This window comes from Oncorhynchus nerka, unplaced genomic scaffold (assembly GCF_034236695.1).
Source record: "Oncorhynchus nerka isolate Pitt River unplaced genomic scaffold, Oner_Uvic_2.0 unplaced_scaffold_288___fragment_1, whole genome shotgun sequence".
In the NCBI taxonomy this organism is placed as follows: Eukaryota; Metazoa; Chordata; class Actinopteri; order Salmoniformes; family Salmonidae; genus Oncorhynchus; species Oncorhynchus nerka.
In genome coordinates this window covers 67,666-86,259 of record NW_027040460.1, presented here as the reverse complement: position 1 = coordinate 86,259, position 18,594 = coordinate 67,666, and the positions used below count along the sequence as shown (strand labels likewise).

At 42.8% G+C, this 18,594-nt stretch overlaps 1 protein-coding gene across 2 annotated transcripts in view; it reads right to left on the bottom strand.

The window, feature by feature from the left end:
• The window catches only part of LOC115121458 (ankyrin repeat domain-containing protein 12-like), a 67,388-nt gene that overhangs the window by 25,953 nt on the left and 22,841 nt on the right, over positions 1–18,594 (bottom strand). For both annotated transcript variants that reach the window (XM_065016934.1, XM_065016935.1), the window contains exons 2-3: positions 8,578–8,714; positions 5,816–5,972 (exon numbers count right to left, since the gene is read on the bottom strand). In XM_065016934.1, the coding sequence (XP_064873006.1) occupies positions 5,816–5,972; positions 8,578–8,655 (235 nt within the window). In that variant the 5' untranslated portion in view covers positions 8,656–8,714. The remainder of the gene's footprint in view (positions 1–5,815; positions 5,973–8,577; positions 8,715–18,594) is intronic.

The following is an 18,594-nucleotide window of genomic DNA, read 5'->3' as shown; positions in this document are numbered from 1 at the left end:
GAATAAGCCAAGTAGCCAATAGACAGAAAGAAGCATAATTTGAATAAGCCAAGTAGCCAATAGACAGAAAGTAGCATAATTTGAATAAGCCAAGTAGCCAAGACAGAAAGTAGCATAATTTGAATAAGCCAAGTAGCCAATAGACAGAAAGTAGCATAATTTGAATAAGCCAAGTAGCCAAGACAGAAAGTAGCATAATTTGAATAAGCCAAGTAGCCAAGACAGAAAGAAGCATAATTTGAATAAGCCAAGTAGCCAATAGACAGAAAGTAGCATAATTTGAATAAGCCAAGTAGCCAAGACAGAAAGTAGCATAATTTGAATAAGCCAAGTAGCCAAGACAGAAAGTAGCATAATTTGAATAAGCCAAGTAGCCAATAGACAGAAAGAAGCATAATTTGAATAAGCCAAGTAGCCAAGACAGAAAGTAGCATAATTTGAATAAGCCAAGTAGCCAAGACAGAAAGTAGCATAATTTGAATAAGCCAAGTAGCCAAGACAGAAAGTAGCATAATTTGAATAAGCCAAGTAGCCAATAGACAGAAAGTAGCATAATTTGAATAAGCCAAGTAGCCAAGACAGAAAGTAGCATAATTTGAATAAGCCAAGTAGCCAAGACAGAAAGTAGCATAATTTGAATAAGCCAAGTAGCCAATAGACAGAAAGTAGCATAATTTGAATAAGCCAAGTAGCCAAGACAGAAAGTAGCATAATTTGAATAAGCCAAGTAGCCAAGACAGAAAGTAGCATAATTTGAATAAGCCAAGTAGCCAAGACAGAAAGTAGCATAATTTGAATAAGCCAAGTAGCCAAGACAGAAAGTAGCATAATTTGAATAAGCCAAGTAGCCAAGACAGAAAGAAGCATAATTTGAATAAGCCAAGTAGCCAATAGGCAAAAAGTAGCATAATTTGAATAAGCCAAGTAGCCAATAGACAGAAAGCATAATTTGAATAAGCCAAGTAGCCAATAGACAGAAAGTAGCATAATTTGAATAAGCAAAGTAGCCAATAGACAGAAAGTAGCATAATTTGAATAAGCAAAGTAGCCAATAGACAGAAAGTAGCATAATTGGTCTGATTCCCTGTAATAATAGGAACAACACTGTATTTTAGAAAGTGGTTTCCTGCATCAAACACATTCAGCCACCTCCTTGTCTGAAGGACAAGTGGATAAACAGGTTAATGTGAAGCCCGGCGTGTTTTTTCTTCTTCAAAAGTCTCACGGAATGTAGGCCTATATTGAACACCCGCACATTGTATATTAATGATAGAACAGCCATTTCCATGTTAACATATTATGGGATGCATGTTCTCCATTGTTTTTAAAATGGTAGGCCACTCTGGTAGGTCAACATTATGATCAAATAGCCAGGGTAGTCTACTTGGCCACTGCATACCAACAGTGTTCACTGCCTTGGAAGTTCAGCAGATTTTTTCAAAATGGCGCCAAATTTAACATCTCTCCAACAAGACAGAGCTTGAGAGGATCTGCAGAGGAGCACGGTGAGAAACTCCCCAAATACAGGTGTACCAACCTTGTAGCGTCATACCCAAGAAGACCCAAGGCTGTAATCGCTGCCAAAGGTGCTTCAACAAAGTACTGAGTAAAGAGTCTGAATACTTATGCAAATGTGATATGTTTGTCACTAAGGGCTATTGTGATGTCATTAAGGGCTATTGTGATGTCATTAAGGGGTATTGTGATGTCATTAAGGGGTATTGTGGTGTCATTAAGGGGTATTGTGATGTCATTAAGGGGTATTGTGTTTAGATTGACGAGTGAACAAAAGTATTTAATTCATTTTAGAATAAGGATGTAACGTAACAAAATGTGGAAAAGTCAAGGGGTCTGAATACTTTCCCAAATGCAGTGTAGTATAACCTGTATAAACTACCTGTACATTTAACATTTACATTTAAGTCATTTAGCAGACGCTCTTATCCAGAGCGACTTACATAGTATAACCTGTATATACTACCTGTATATACTACCTGTACATAGGATAACCTGTATATAGGATAACCTGTATATAGGATAACCTGTATATACTACCTGTACATAGGATAACCTGTATATAGGATAACCTGTATATACTACCTGTATATAGGATAACCTGTATATAGGATAACCTGTATATAGGATAACCTGTATATACTACCTGTATATAGGATAACCTGTATATACTACCTGTACATAGGATAACCTGTACATAGGATAACCTGCATATAGGATAACCTGCATATAGGATAACCTGTATATAGGATAACCTGTATATAGGATAACCTGCATATAGGATAACCTGTATATAGGATAACCTGTATATAGGATAACCTGTATATACTACCTGTATATAGGATAACCTGTATATATATACTAACCTGTATATAGGATAACCTGTATATAGGATAACCTGTATATACTACCTGTACATAGGATAACCTGTATATAGGATAACCTGTATATACTACCTGTATATAGGATAACCTGTAAATAGGATACCTGTATATAGGATAACCTGTATATACTACCTGTATAGGATAATAGGATAACCTGTATATACTACCTGTATATAGGATAACCTGTATATAGGATAACCTGTATATAGGATAACCTGTATATACTACCTGTATATAGGATAACCTGTATATAGGATAACCTGTATATACTACCTGTATACAGGATAACCTGTATATAGGATAACCTGTATATAGGATAACCTGTATATACTACATAGGATAACCTGTATATACTACCTGTATATAGGATAACCTGTATATACTACCTGTATATAGGATAACCTGTATATACTACCTGTATATAGGATAACCTGTATATACTACCTGTATATAGGATAACCTGTACATAGGATAACCTGTATATACTACCTGTATATAGGATAACCTGTATATAGGATAACCTGTATATACTACCTGTATATAGGATAACCTGTACATAGGATAACCTGTATATAGGATAACCTGTATATAGGATAACCTGTATATACTACCTGTATATAGGATAACCTGTATATAACCTGTATATAGGATAACCTGTATACTACCTGTATATAGGATAACCTGTATATACTACCTGTATATAGGATAACCTGTATATACTACCTGTATATAGGATAACCTGTATATAGGATAACCTGTATATAGGATAACCTGTATATACTACCTGTATATAGGATAACCTGTATATAGGGATAACCTGTATATAGGATAACCTGTATATATACCTGTATATACTACCTGTATATAGGATAACCTGTTTATACTACCTGTATATAGGATAACCTGTATATACTACCTGTATATACTACCTGTATATAGGATAACCTGTATATACTACCTGTATATAGGATAACCTGTATATACTACCTGTATATAGGATAACCTGTATATACTACCTGTATATAGGATAACCTGTATATAGGATAACCTGTATATACTACCTGTATATAGGATAACCTGTATATACTACCTGTATATAGGATAACCTGTATATACTACCTGTATATAGGATAACCTGTATATAGGATAACCTGTATATACTACCTGTATATAGGATAACCTGTATATAGGATAACCTGTATATACTACCTGTATATAGGATAACCTGTATATACTACCTGTATATAGGATAACCTGTATATACTACCTGTATATAGGATAACCTGTATATACTACCTGTATATAGGATAACCTGTATATACTACCTGTACACAGGATAACCTGTATATACTACCTGTACACAGGATAACCTGTATATAGGATAACCTGTATATACTACCTGTACACAGGATAACCTGTATATACTACCTGTACACAGGATAACCTGTATATACTACCTGTATATAGGATAACCTGTATATAGGATAACCTGTATATACTACCTGTATATAGGATAACCTGTATATAGGATAACCTGTATATAGGATAACCTGTATATAGGATAACCTGTATATACTACCTGTATATAGGATAACCTGTATATACTACCTGTATATAGGATAACCTGTATATACTACCTGTATATACTACCTGTATATACTACCTGTATATAGGATAACCTGTACATAGGATAACCTGTATATACTACCTGTACACAGGATAACCTGTATATACTACCTGTACACAGGATAACCTGTATATAGGATAACCTGTATATACTACCTGTACACAGGATAACCTGTATATACTACCTGTATATAGGATAACCTGTATATACTACCTGTATATAGGATAACCTGTATATACTACCTGTATATAGGATAACCTGTACATACTACCTGCATATAGGATAACCTGTATATACTACCTGTATATAGGATAACCTGTATATAGGATAACCTGTATATAGGATAACCTGTATATACTACCTGTATATAGGATAACCTGTATATAGGATAACCTGCATATACTACCTGTATATAGGATAACCTGTATATACTACCTGTATATAGGATAACCTGTATATAGGATAACCTGTATATAGGATAACCTGTATATACTACCTGTATATAGGATAACCTGTATATAGGATAACCTGTACATAGGATAACCTGTATATACTACCTGTATATAGGATAACCTGTATATAGGATAACCTGTATATACTACCTGTATATAGGATAACCTGTATATACTACCTGTATATAGGATAACCTGTATATACTACCTGTATATAGGATAACCTGTATATACTACCTGTATATAGGATAACCTGTATATACTACCTGTATATAGGATAACCTGTATATACTACCTGTATATAGGATAACCTGTATATACTACCTGTATATAGGATAACCTGTATATACTACCTGTATATAGGATAACCTGTATATACTACCTGTATATAGGATAACCTGTATATACTACCTGTATATAGGATAACCTGTATATAGGATAACCTGTATATAGGATAACCTGTATATACTACCTGTATATAGGATAACCTGTATATAGGATAACCTGTATATAGGATAACCTGTATATAGGATAACCTGTATATACTACCTGTATATATGATAACCTGTATATAGGATAACATGTATATAGGATAACCTGCATATACTACCTGTATATAGGATAACCTGTATATACTACCTGTATATAGGATAACATGCATATACTACCTGTATATAGGATAACCTGTATATACTACCTGTACACAGGATAACCTGTATATAGGATAACCTGTATATACTACCTGTATATAGGATAACCTGTATATAGGATAACCTGTATATACTACCTGTATATAGGATAACCTGTATATAGGATAACCTGTATATACTACCTGTATATAGGATAACCTGTATATACTACCTGTATATAGGATAACCTGTATATAGGATAACCTGTATATACTACCTGTATATAGGATAACCTGTATATAGGATAACCTGTATATAGGATAACCTGTATATACTACCTGTATATAGGATAACCTGTACATAGGATAACCTGTATATACTACCTGTATATAGGATAACCTGTATATAGGATAACCTGTATATAGGATAACCTGTATATACTACCTGTATATAGGATAACCTGTGTGGGAATGTGGTATATGGCCAATATACCACGACTAAGAGCTGTAGCCGCGTTGCGTCATGCATAAGAACAGCCCCTAGCCGTGGTATATTGACCATATACCACACCCCTCTGGCCTTAATGCTTAATTATATATACACTATTCATGAAGACAAGAGGATATTTATGGAAAATAATAAAGATACCCCATTGTCTTCTCACACACAGTTGCTTAGCAGCCAGGTGAGTAGCTCGTGGGTCGTTACCTGTGTCGGAGTGTCTCTCCTCGTTGCGAGGGGGGCTCATGGTGAAGGACAGTTTGCGTTTCATGGAAGACTTGGGTGGTTTTCCTTCCTTAACCCCCAACAACTTACTCCGGTCCAACTTCAGAGTCTTTGTGAACGGGGGAATCTTATCTTTGTTCTGGAGAAAAAAGGAAAAAGAAAGAATTAAAAGAGTTAAGTCCAAATTAAGCCAATAAAAATGTTTTGACTTATTATATTTTCATTGTAATGTGAACTTTAAATTATTTTACATGTGTCCTATTCAGAACCTACACCCATTCAGAAAAGGAGAAGTGCCTAGAGGGGGGGGTACATGTTCAGCCCTGAGTAAACATGTTAGAGTCACCTTTGGCAGCAATTACAGTTGTGAATCTTTCTGGGCAAGTCTCGAATAGTTTTCCACACCTGGATTGTGCAACATTTGCCCATTGTTCTTTTAAACTTATTTCAATCTCTGTCAAAATTGGTTGTTGAGCTAAAACAAAAACATTTTTCAGGTCTTGCCATAGATTTTCAAGTAGATTTCAGTCAAAACTAAACTTGGCCACTCAGGAACATTCAGTCTTCTTGGTATGTAACTCCAGTGTAGGATTTGACCTTGTTTTAAGTTATTGTCCTACTGAAAGGTGAATTCATTATCTCAGATTGACCCAGGTTTTCCTTTAGGATTTTGCTCATTTCTGTTTATTTTTTTTTATAATGACAAACTCCTCAGTAAGAAGAAGAAGAAGAAGAAGAAGAAGAAGAAGAAGAAAAAAAGTTATACTGAAAAAAAAATGTGTCCTGAATACAAAGTGCTGTATTGGGTTTCCCTGAACATAACACAGTACCACTCTCCATATTTTCAAGCACAGTGGTGGCTGCATCATGTTATGGGTATGCTAGAAATTGTTAAGGACTGGGGAGTTTTTCAGGATAAAAAAAAAAAACAGAATGGAGCTAAGCACAGGCAAAATCCTAGAGGAAAATCTGGGTCAGTCAGATTAATTCACCTTTCAGCAGGACAATACTTTTATCCTGTGCAGGCTTCCTTCTTAACTTCTTTGGGATAGGGGGTGGTATTTTGACGTCCGGATGAAAAGCGTAGCCAAAGTAAACTGCCTGCTACTCAGGCCCAGATGATAGGATATGCATATAATTGATAGATTTGGATATAAAAAAAACATTAAAGTTTCTAAAACTGTTAAAATAATGTGTGTAAGTATAACAGAACTGAAATGGCAGGCGAAACCCCGAGGACAAACCATCCCTCCCAAAAAGGTTTTTCATCCTACCACTGATTTCAATGGCTGGTACTTTTATAATAGGGCGAAATCGTGCCTGATTGCAGTTCCTAGGGCTTCCACTAGATGTCAGTCTTTAGAGAGAGTTTCAGGAAAAATGAAGAAGTCGTTTTTCTAAGGGCTCTCATTTTGGCTGTAGTGTTTCCATGCGCATGGCCGAGATGGCGCGTTCTTTTTGTTCATCTCTGGTAAAGACAATAACGATTCTCAGTCTTAAATTTGATCGTTTATTTGCGTATTAGGGTAGCTAAGGATTGATAATAAACGTTGATTGACTTGTTTGGATAAGGTTATTGGTAACGTTTGAGATTAATTTTGTATGCATTTTGATAGAGGGACACTGGGTGGATTATTGACTGAAGCGCGCCAGCTAAACTGAGTTATGGCTATAAAGAAGGACATTATCAAACAAAAGGACCATTTGTAATGTAACAGACCTTTTGGAGTGCCAACAGAAGATCTTCAAAGGTAAGACATTTATTATATCGCTATTTCTGACTTTCGTGTCTCAACTCCCTGGTTGAAAATGATTTGTTATGAATTTGTGTGCTGTCCTCAGATAATCGCATGGTTTGCTTTCGCCGTAAAGCCTTTTTGAAATATGACACCTTGGCTGGATTAACAAGAAGTTATGCTTTATTTTGATGTATTACACTTGTGATTTCATGAAATATTTATAGTATTTATATTTCATTTGAATTTGGCGCTCTGCCATCTGCCACACTACCGTCCCACCGTATCACAAAGAAGTTTTAACCCTGTCAATTAGGTTAGTAATTCCATCCTCAATTTTTTCCTAACACAGCCATTAAACTCGAACTATTTTAAAGTCACCTTTGGCCTCATGGTGAAATCCATGAGCAGTGTTTCCTTCCTCTCCAGCAACTGAGTTAGGAAGGATGCCTGTGTCTGTATCTTTGTAGTGACTGGGTGTATTGATCCACCATCCAAGGTGTAATTAATAACTTCACCATGCTCAAAGGGATATTCAAATATCTGCTTTTTAAAATGTTTTACCCATCCACCAATCTGTGCACTTTGCGAGACATTGGAAAACCTCCCTGGTCTTTGTGGTTGATTCAGTGTTTGAAATGCACTGTTCGACTGAGGGACTTTACAGATAATTGTATGTGTGGAGTACAGACATTAGGTAGGTCATTCAAACATCATGTTAAACATTATTATTGTTAAGAACATTTTTACTCCTGAATTTATTTAGGCTTGCCATAACAAAGGGTTTTGAATACTAATAGACTCAAGACATTTCAGCTATTCATTTTTAATTAATTTGTCAAAAATTTAGAGACATAATTCCACTTTGACATTATGGGGCATTGTGTGTAGGTAGGTCAGTGAATTTTCTCTCTTAATTGAATTGATTTTAAATTCAGGCTGTAACACAACAAAATGTGGGAAAAGTTGAGTGGTGTGAATAGTTCTAAAAGGAACTGTATAGCATACCTTCTTCCCAACCATGGCTCCATCTCGGTCTGTCCCAGGTTTGGCCATGGTGCATTGTGCTGGTGGTGCGGACGTCATCCTGGGCGCCCTCCCTCCCACCGCGTGACTAGCTACGGCCCAGCACACTCATCATGGACCTACAACAACAACAACGGTAAAGATGTCAATAATGCTAGTGTTTTCTGTACGTACAGAGTAGCGAGGCAAATAGAAAAAGTAGCCAGCCAAGGAGATTCTGGAACGAGCTCTAGTTGTGGCGGGCCTCTGGTACATTCGGATCCAAAATACACATCTAAATTATTCAATTCAACTTCACCTCCCAGATCGGTAAAAATCAGTTGTGATATTGAGTAGAAAGACATTACTTTACAATTAAAAAATGATTGAAAAATATATGAATTCAAGTTTGTCATATCGTAAACATGTCTAGACTTACTAACGGTCCCTTCCCAACAACAGCAATGACTTAAATGTAAATGTATATACACACGGGGTACCAGTACCAAGTGGATGTGGATGAGCACCAGGAAATGGAGGTAGACTAGGGCTGTCCCAGAGAACAAAAAAAATCTTGGTCACCCGAGAGCAGTCTGTTCTTTTGACGAATCGATTGTTTTTTCCCCTATATAGACACCCTCTGTGTTAATAAATTAAACTATATATATAAATAAATATGCTACTGTGCTGGTCTGATGCTTTAAGAACACTGTGATTAAATAATTCTGACACACAAATGACACAAGAGGGAGCAAGAGATCAATATAGCCTAACCAGAAGAGATAAACTACTTCCTGGCCGCTGCTCGCCTTCACAGATTCCAACCGGCTTCACCAGGGGATCGGAAACCTTCTCCATTCTTACCATTTCTACCCGCGTGCCAGTTATGATTTTCAGACGCACATGTTCTTCCCGTGGAACACCCAAGAATATGCTAAATTCTCATCTATAAAAATGTACATGGATGCTATGATGCTGGTAAAAGAGGTTGGAATGTTATATAAAATCAACAAAAGACAATAATTAGTTAATTTGACAAATCTGTTGAAATCACACTGGATGTATTATACTTTAGAATTGCATTGGGGGCATCCTTATTTCACTGTACAGCCTTACCTATGGATTGTTGATCAATGACATGGGGTATCAGTCTACTCAGTGACACCCAGAGAGCATTAGCGTCATAGCTCTTATTGTGGGACTCTGAAACAATTGAGCCACATTTATTGTCAACCTACGGGTATTGAACACTATTCCTGAGGAAAAACAATACTGCGTGGATGTTTTGGAGTCTGATAACTCTGAGGAGGACATTGGGAAAAAAATATATTGGGTATTGAGTAGACTGTTACCCCATTTCATTGATCCCCAATCCTTAGGTAAAGCTGTACAGTGCATTATGATTGTCAATACACACAATAGGCTGACTGGGGAGGTGATTATCATTTATCAAACCCCCAAATTCCACTATTGTGCCTAATCCTTATTGTGGCTAGCTTCGCAACACTGGTCAGGTCGAGCCTCACTAGCCAGATGAAGCTAGGTGACTGCTTAACACGTTAGCTTTGGGCAGGTTAGCAAACCACAACCTAGCAGGTTAGCAAACCACAACCTAGCAGGTTAGCAAACCACAACCTAGCAGGTTAGCAAACCACAACCTAGCAGGTTAGCAAACCACATGCATAGCTGACACCTAGCCACTTGGCTAGCAGGTTAGCAAACCACATGCATAGCCGACACCTAGCCACTTAGCTAGCAGGTTAGCAAACCACATGCATAGCTGACACCTAGCCACTTAGCTAGCAGGTTAGCAAACCACATGCATAGCTGACACCTAGCCACTTAGCTAGCAGGTTAGCAAACCACATGCATAGCTGACACCTAGCCACTTAGCTAGCAGGTTAGTAAACCACATGCACAGCTGACACCTAGCCACTTAGATGCCTCACAAGTCCTCAACTGGAAGCTTCATTAAATAGTACCCACAAAACCCGTCTCAACGTCAACAGTGAAGAGGCGACTCCGGGATAATGGCCTTCTAGGCAGAATTCCTCTGTCCAGTGGTTGTGTTCTGTTGCCCATCTTTAATCTTTTATTTTTATTAGCCAGTCTGAGAGATGGCTTTTTCTTTTGCAACTCTGCCTAGAAGGCCGGGCATCCCTGAGTCGCCTCTTCACTGTCGAGACTGGTTGTTTTGTGACCACTACGATTTCCCCCTGTAGCCAATTCAACTGCAGTAATTCCAGTAGAGATTATTTGGAAATTCCATTAGCAATTTGATAACTGATTTAACACTCAGGTAGATGTTTTTCCAAAGACCCCTTTCCTATATATTAGAACAGAAATCAAATCCTTTGCTATTTCATAATTTTATGGATGAAAAACAGTTAAAAAATATGCCTTAAATTCAAAATAATAATAATAGACTCAGCTTTTCATTAGACATATACTCCTATGAACTTCCCATGTTGATGCTCATGGGTCCTTGTGACAGACTAGGATTTGACCCCGGGTCTCCTGCATGCTAAAAACGGCTAGCCCAGTTGAGGTAAAGCCAATACCTAGGGACTAAAATCTTCAGGTTTCAGGCAAGATCATTTTCTAAACAGTCGAAACAAAAATCACCCGAAAAGGGAGGACCAAAATCCACAAGAATTATGATTAACAGAATGCGACATTTAGATCGTTTGGCCCAAAGATCTTCAGTCCTAATCCTCCACACAGCAGAGTGACACTAATACGCTGAATGAGACACTGCATTAAGACTAAACAGCAATGCCACGTGGGTAAAAGTCTGTATGCTGCTGAAAGGGCATGCAGGCACTTTTATCCTGCGCTGGCTGTCAGAGTAAAATGTCACAAACACTCCCCGTCAGACCCCTGTAGAGTGGTAGGATGGAGGCAAGAGCAAAAGCCTGATTACTGAGAGGGTAGAGAAGAGGGAGAAGAGAAGAGGTGGAGGTTGGAGTGGGAAAGGAAGGAGGGATAACAATGAATGCTGCAGCCTCACACGGACTCACACACTGCCCCAGCTCCCCGCAACACACACACTGCCCCAGCTCCCCGCTACACACACACACTGCCCCAGCTCCCCGCTACACACACACACTGCCCCAGCTCCCCGCTCCCCCTACACACACACACACTGCCCCAGCTACACACACACTACCCCAGCTACACACACACACACACACTGCCCCAGCTCCCCGCTACACACACACACACACACTTCCCCAGCTCCCCGCTACACACACACACTTCCCCAGCTCCCCAGCTACACACACTTACTTCCCCAGCTCCCCACACACTTCCCCAGCTCCCCGCTACACACACACACACACACACACACACACACACACACACACACACACACACACACTGCCCCAGCTCCCCGCTACACACACACACACTGCCCCAGCTACACACACACACACACTTCCCCAGCTCCCCGCTACACACACAGAGAGAGAGGAAGAGAAAGAAAAGCACACACACACACTATACTTTAACATGTGGCCACTAATCCACACATGTAGAGGCAGCACCGGGGAAGAGAGAAGGTACGTCCCAAATGGCACCCTAATCCCTTTACAGAGCTCTATGGGCCCTGGTCTAAAGTAGTGCACTATATAGGGAATAGGGCCCTGGTCTATAGTAGTACACTATATAGGGAATAGGGCTCTGGTCTATAGTAGTACACTATATAGGGAATAGGGCTCTGGTCTAATGTAGTGCACTATATAGGGAATAGGGCCCTGGTCTATAGTAGTGCACTATATAGGGAATAGGGCTCTGGTCAAAAGTAGTGCACTATATAGGGAATAGGGCTCTGGTCTAATGTAGTGCACTATATAGGGAATAGGGCTCTGGTCTAATGTAGTACACTATATAGGGAATAGGGCTCTGGTCTATAGTAGTGCACTATATTGGGAATAGGGCTCTGGTCTAAAGTAGTGCACTATATAGGGAATAGGGCTCTGGTCAAAAGTAGTGCACTATATAGGGAATAGGGCTCTGGTCTAATGTAGTGCACTATATAGGGAATAGGGCTCTGGTCTAATGTAGTGCACTATATAGGGAATAGGGCTCTGGTCTATAGTAGTGCACTATATTGGGAATAGGGCTCTGGTCTAAAGTAGTGCACTATATTGGGAATAGGGCTCTGGTCTAAAGTAGTGCACTATATAGGGAATAGGGCTCTGGTCAAAAGTAGTGCACTGGATATAGAACAAGTTGTCATTTGGGACATCAAGGCAGGGATCAAAACAGACGATGGGGCGATGCCAGGCAGGGATCAGACGGGCAGATGGGGCGATGCCAGGCAGGGATCAGACGGGCAGAGGGGGCGATGCCAGGCAGGGATCAGACGGGCAGATGGGGCGATGCCAGGCAGGGATCAGACGGGCGAGGGGGCGATGCCAGGCAGGGATCAGACGGGCCGATGGGGGCGATGCCAGGCAGGGATCAGACGGGCGATGGGGCGATGCCAGGCAGGGATCAGACGGGCCGATGGGGCGATGCCAGGCAGGGATCAGACGGGCCGATGGGGCGATGCCAGGCAGGGATCAGACGGGCCGAGGGGGCGATGCCAGGCAGGGATCAGACGGGCAGAGGGGGCGATGCCAGGCAGGGATCAGACAGGCAGAGGGGGCGATGCCAGGCAGGGATCAGACGGGCAGAGGGGGCGATGCCAGGCAGGGATCAGACGGGCAGAGGGGGCGATGCCAGGCAGGGATCAGACGGGCAGAGGGGGCGATGCCAGGCAGGGATCAGACAGGCAGAGGGGGCGATGCCAGAAAGGGATCAGACAGGCAGAGGGGGCGATGCCAGGCAGGGATCAGATGCCATATGTAGATCTGGCCCTGATCACCACAACTACATAATACAGCACCATGTGACAAAGTTCATTAAATCAAAAAAGCAAAGAGAGATAATTGTGTACTATGGTCATCAATATAGGCTGTAGTAAAGGGGGCTTTGCCTTTAATCCAACTGAACTGGGAGGGCCCAACCACTTGGGGAGCCAGGCCCAGCCAATCAGAATGAGTTAGGCCTGGCTCGCAGTCGGCGGTCCATTTTTTCTTTTTTTTTTTACCTTTATTTTACAAGGCAAGTCAGTTAAGAACAAATTCTTATTTTCAATGACGGCCTAGGAACAGTGGGTTAACTGCCTGTTCAGGGGCAGAACGATTTGTACCTTGTCAGCTCGGGGGTTTGAACTTGCAACCTTCCGGTTACTAGTCCAACGCTCTAACCACTAGGCTACCCTGCCGCCCCAATTCATCCAGAAGGTGTTCGATGGGGTTGAGGTCAGGGCTCTGTGCACGCCAGTCAAGTTCTTCCACACAGATATCGACAAACCATTTACTGTATGGACCTCACTTCGTGCACATGGGCATTGTCATGCTGAAACAGGAAAGGGCCTTCCCCAGACTGTTACCACAAAGTTGGAATCACAGAATCATTTAGAAATGTCATTGTTATGCTGTAGCGTTAAGATTTCCCTTCACTGGAACTAAGGAGCCCAAACCATGAAAAACCTCCCCAGACCATTATACATACTTTACAGTTAGCACTATGCATTGGGGCAGGTAGCGTTCTCCTGGCACCTGCCAAACCCAGATTTGTCCATCGGACTGCCAGAGAACCAGTGTCCACTGCTCCAGAGTCCAATGGCAGCGAGCCTGACAAACCCAGAGTCCAATGGCAGCGAGCCTGACAAACCCAGAGTCCAATGGCAGCGAGCCTGACAAACCCAGAGTCCAATGGCAGCGAGCCTGACAAACCCAGAGTCCAATGGCAGCGAGCCTGACACTTGCCATTGCGCATGGTGATCTTAGGCTCGTGTGCGGCTGCTCGACCACGGAAACCCGTTTAATGAAGCTCCTGGAGAACAGTACTTGTTGTGCTGAAGTTGCTTCCAGAGGCAGTTTGGAACTCGGTAGTGAGTGTTGCAACCGAGGACAGACCATTTCTACACGCTACACCACTCTGCGGTCCCGTTCTGGGAGCTTGGTACGCCACCACTTCTCTCCGTATAACTATTATTAGCTTCCCTCTGTTTTATTGGCCAACGTGCAGTCACCACCACTTCCCTCTGTTTTATTGGCCAACGTGCCGTCACCACCACTTCCCTCTGTTTTATTGGCCAACGTGCAGTCACCACCACTTCCCTCTGTTTTATTAGCCAACGTGCAGTCACCACCACTTCCCTCTGTTTTATTGGCCAACGTGCAGTCACCACCACTTCCCTCTGTTTTATTGGCCAACGTGCCGTCACCACCACTTCCCTCTGTTTTATTGGCCAACGTGCAGTCACCACCACTTCCCTCTGTTTTATTGGCCAACGTGCAGTCACCACCACTTCCCTCTGTTTTATTGCCCAACGTGCAGTCACCACCACTTCCCTCTGTTTTATTGGCCAACGTGCAGTCACCACCACTTCCCTCTGTTTTATTGGCCAACGTGCAGTCACCACCACTTCCCTCTGTTTTATTGCCCAACGTGCAGTCACCACCACTTCCCTCTGTTTTATTGGCCAACGTGCAGTCACCACCACTTCCCTCTGTTTTATTGGCCAACGTGCAGTCACCACCACTTCCCTCTGTTTTATTGGCCAACGTGCAGTCACCACCACTTCCCTCTGTTTTATTAGCCAACGTGCAGTCACCACCACTTCCCTCTGTTTTATTGGCCAACGTGCCATCATTGGAAAACAAACTGGACGATCTTCGATTAAGACTATCCTACCAACGGGACATTAAAAAAAACTGTAATATCTTATGTTTCACCGAGACGTGGCTGAACGACGACACGGACAATATAGGAGCTGGCTGGCTTCTCCGTGCATCGGCAGGACAAAGCAGCTACGTCTGGTAAGATGAGGGAGGGGGTGTGTGTCTATTTGTCAATAACAGCTACGTCTGGCAAGACGAGGGAGGGGGTGTTGGTCTATTTGTCAATAACAGCTACGTCTGGTAAGACGAGGGAGGGGGTGTGTTTCTATTTGTCAATAACAGCTACGTCTGGTAAGACGAGGGAGGGGGTGTTGGTCTATTTGTCAATAACAGCTACATCTGGTAAGACGAGGGGCGGTGGTGTGTGTCTATTTGTCAATAACAGCTACGTCTGGTAAGACGAGGGGCGGTGGTGTGTGTCTATTTGTCAATAACAGCTGGGGCGCAATGCCTAATATTAAAGAAGTCTCGAGGAATTGCTCGCCTGAGGTAGAATACCTTATGATAAGCTTGACCACACTATCTATATTATTTTTCACCACAAACTGATGTTGGCACTAAGATCGCACTCATTGAGCTGTAAAAGGCCATAAGCAAACAAGAAAATGCTCTTCCAAAAGCGCCGCTCCTAGTGGCCGACGACTAATGCAGGTAAACTTAAATCCGTTTTACCTCATTTCTACCAGCATGTCACATGTGCAACCAGAGGAAGAAAAACTCTAGACCACCTTTACTCCACACACAGAGATGTGTACAAAGTTCTCCCCCGCCCTCCATTTAGAAAATCTGACCATAATTCTATCCTCCCGATTCCAACTAACAAGCTAAAATTAAAGCAGGAAGTACCAGTGACTCGCTCATACCGGAAGTGGCCAGATGGTGCGGATGCTACACTACAGGACTGTTTTGCTAGCACAGACTGGAATATGTTCCCAGGATTCTTCCGATGGCATTGAGGAGGACACCACCTCAGTCACTGGCTTCATCAATAAGTGCATCAATGACGTCGTCCCCCACAGTGACCGTACGTACATTTCCCAACCAGAAGCCATGGATTAAAGGCATTAATCTGAACGCTTACAAGAAATATCGCTATGCCCTCAGATGAACCATCAAACAGGCAAAGTGTGAATACAGGACTAAGATTGAATCCTACGACACCGGCACTGACGCTCGGATGTTTATTTAATCTTTATGTAACTAGGCAAGTCAGTTAAGAACAAATTCTTAGTTACAATAACGGCCCTGGAACAGTGGGTTAACTGCCTCGTTAGGGGCAGAACGACAGATTTTTACCTTGTCAACTCGGGGGTTAGATCTAGCAACCTGTTCTCCGTAGCCGATGTCAACAAGACCTTTAAAAACAGGTCAACATTCACAAAAGCCACAGGGCCAGACGGATTACCAGGATGTGTACTCCAAGCATGTGCTGACCAACTGGCAAGTGTGTTCAATGACATTTTCAACCTCTCCCTGACCGAGTCTAATACCTACATGTTACAAACAGACCACCATAGTGCCATAGTGCCTGTGCCCAAGAACACTAAGGTAACCTGCCTAAACAACTACCGACCCGCAGCACTCACATCTGTAGCAATGAAATGCTTTGAAAGGCTGGTCATGGCTCACATTAACACCATCATGCCAGAAACCCTACACCCACTCCAATACGCATACCGCCCCAACAGATCCACAGACCAACGCAATCGCACTTCACACTGCTCTTTCCCACCTGGACAAAAGGAACACCTGTGTGAGAATGCTGTTCATTGACTATAGCTTAGTTCCCATAAAGCTCATTACTAAGTACCCTGGGAGTAAACACATCCTTCTGCAACTGGATCCTGGACTTCCTGACAGGCCACCCCCAGGTGGCAAGTGTAGGCAACAACACATCTGCCACGCTGATCCTCAACACTGGGGCCCCTCAGGGGTGCGTGCTCAGTCCTCTCCTGTACTCCCTGTTCACCCACGACTGCATGGCCAGGGACGACTCCAACAACATAATTAAGTTTGCTGACAACAGTTGTAGGCCTGATCACCGACAACGATGAGACAGCCTATAGGGAGGAAGTCAGAGACCTGGCAGTGTGGTGCCAGAACCACAACCTCTCCCTCAACGTGATCAAGACAAAGGAGCTGATCGTGGACTACAGGAAAAGGCGGGCCGAACAGGCCCCCACTAATATCGACGGGGCTGTAGTGGAGCAGGTTGAGAGCTTCAAGTTCCTTGGTGTCCACATCACCAACAAACTATCATGGTCCAATCAGTCGTTTTGAGGGCACAACACCTTTTCCCCCTCAGGAGACTGAAAAGATGGGTCCTCAGATCCTCAAAAGGTTCTACAGCTGCACCATCGAGAGCATCCTGACCTGTTGCATCACCACCTGGTATGGCAACTGCTCGGCATCTGACCGTAAGGCGCTCCAGAGGGTAGTGCAAACGGCCCAGTACATTACTGGGGCCAAGCTTCCTGCCATCCGGGACCTACATAATGTTGTGTCAGAGGAAGGCCCAAAAAATTGCCAGAGACTCCAGCCACCCCAGTCATAGTATGGCAGTGTGTATGGCAGTATGTATGGCAGTGTGTACGGCAGTGTGTATGCCGGCAGTTGCCAGAGACTCCAACTCGGTACCAGTATACCCCCCCCCCTGCGCATCAACTCGGTACCAGTACCCCCCCCTGCACATCAACTCGGTACCAGTACCCCCCTGCGCATCAACTCGGTACCAGTACCCCCCCTGCACATCAACTCGGTACCAGTACCCCCCCCTGCACATCACATCATCAACTCGGTACCAGTACCCCCCTGCACATCAACTCGGTACCAGTACCCCCCCCACTGCACATCAACTCGGTACCAGTACTCCCCCCCCCCCCCCACTGCACATCAACTCGGTACCAGTACCCCCCACTGCACATCAACTCGGTACCAGTACCCCCCCTGCCCCCCACTGCACATCAACTCGGTACCAGTATCCCCCTGCACATCAACTCGGTACCAGTACCCCCTGCACATCAACTCGGTACCAGTACCCCCCTACACATCAACTCGGTACCAGTACCCCCTGCACATCAACTCGGTACCAGTACCCCCCCCTGCACATCAACTCGGTACCAGTACCCCCCTGCACATCAACTCGGTACCAGTACCCCCCACTGCACATCAACTCGGTACCAGTACCCCCCCCACTGCACATCAACTCGGTACCAGTACCCCTCCCCCCACTGCACATCAACTCGGTACCAGTATCCCCCTGCACATCAACTCGGTACCAGTA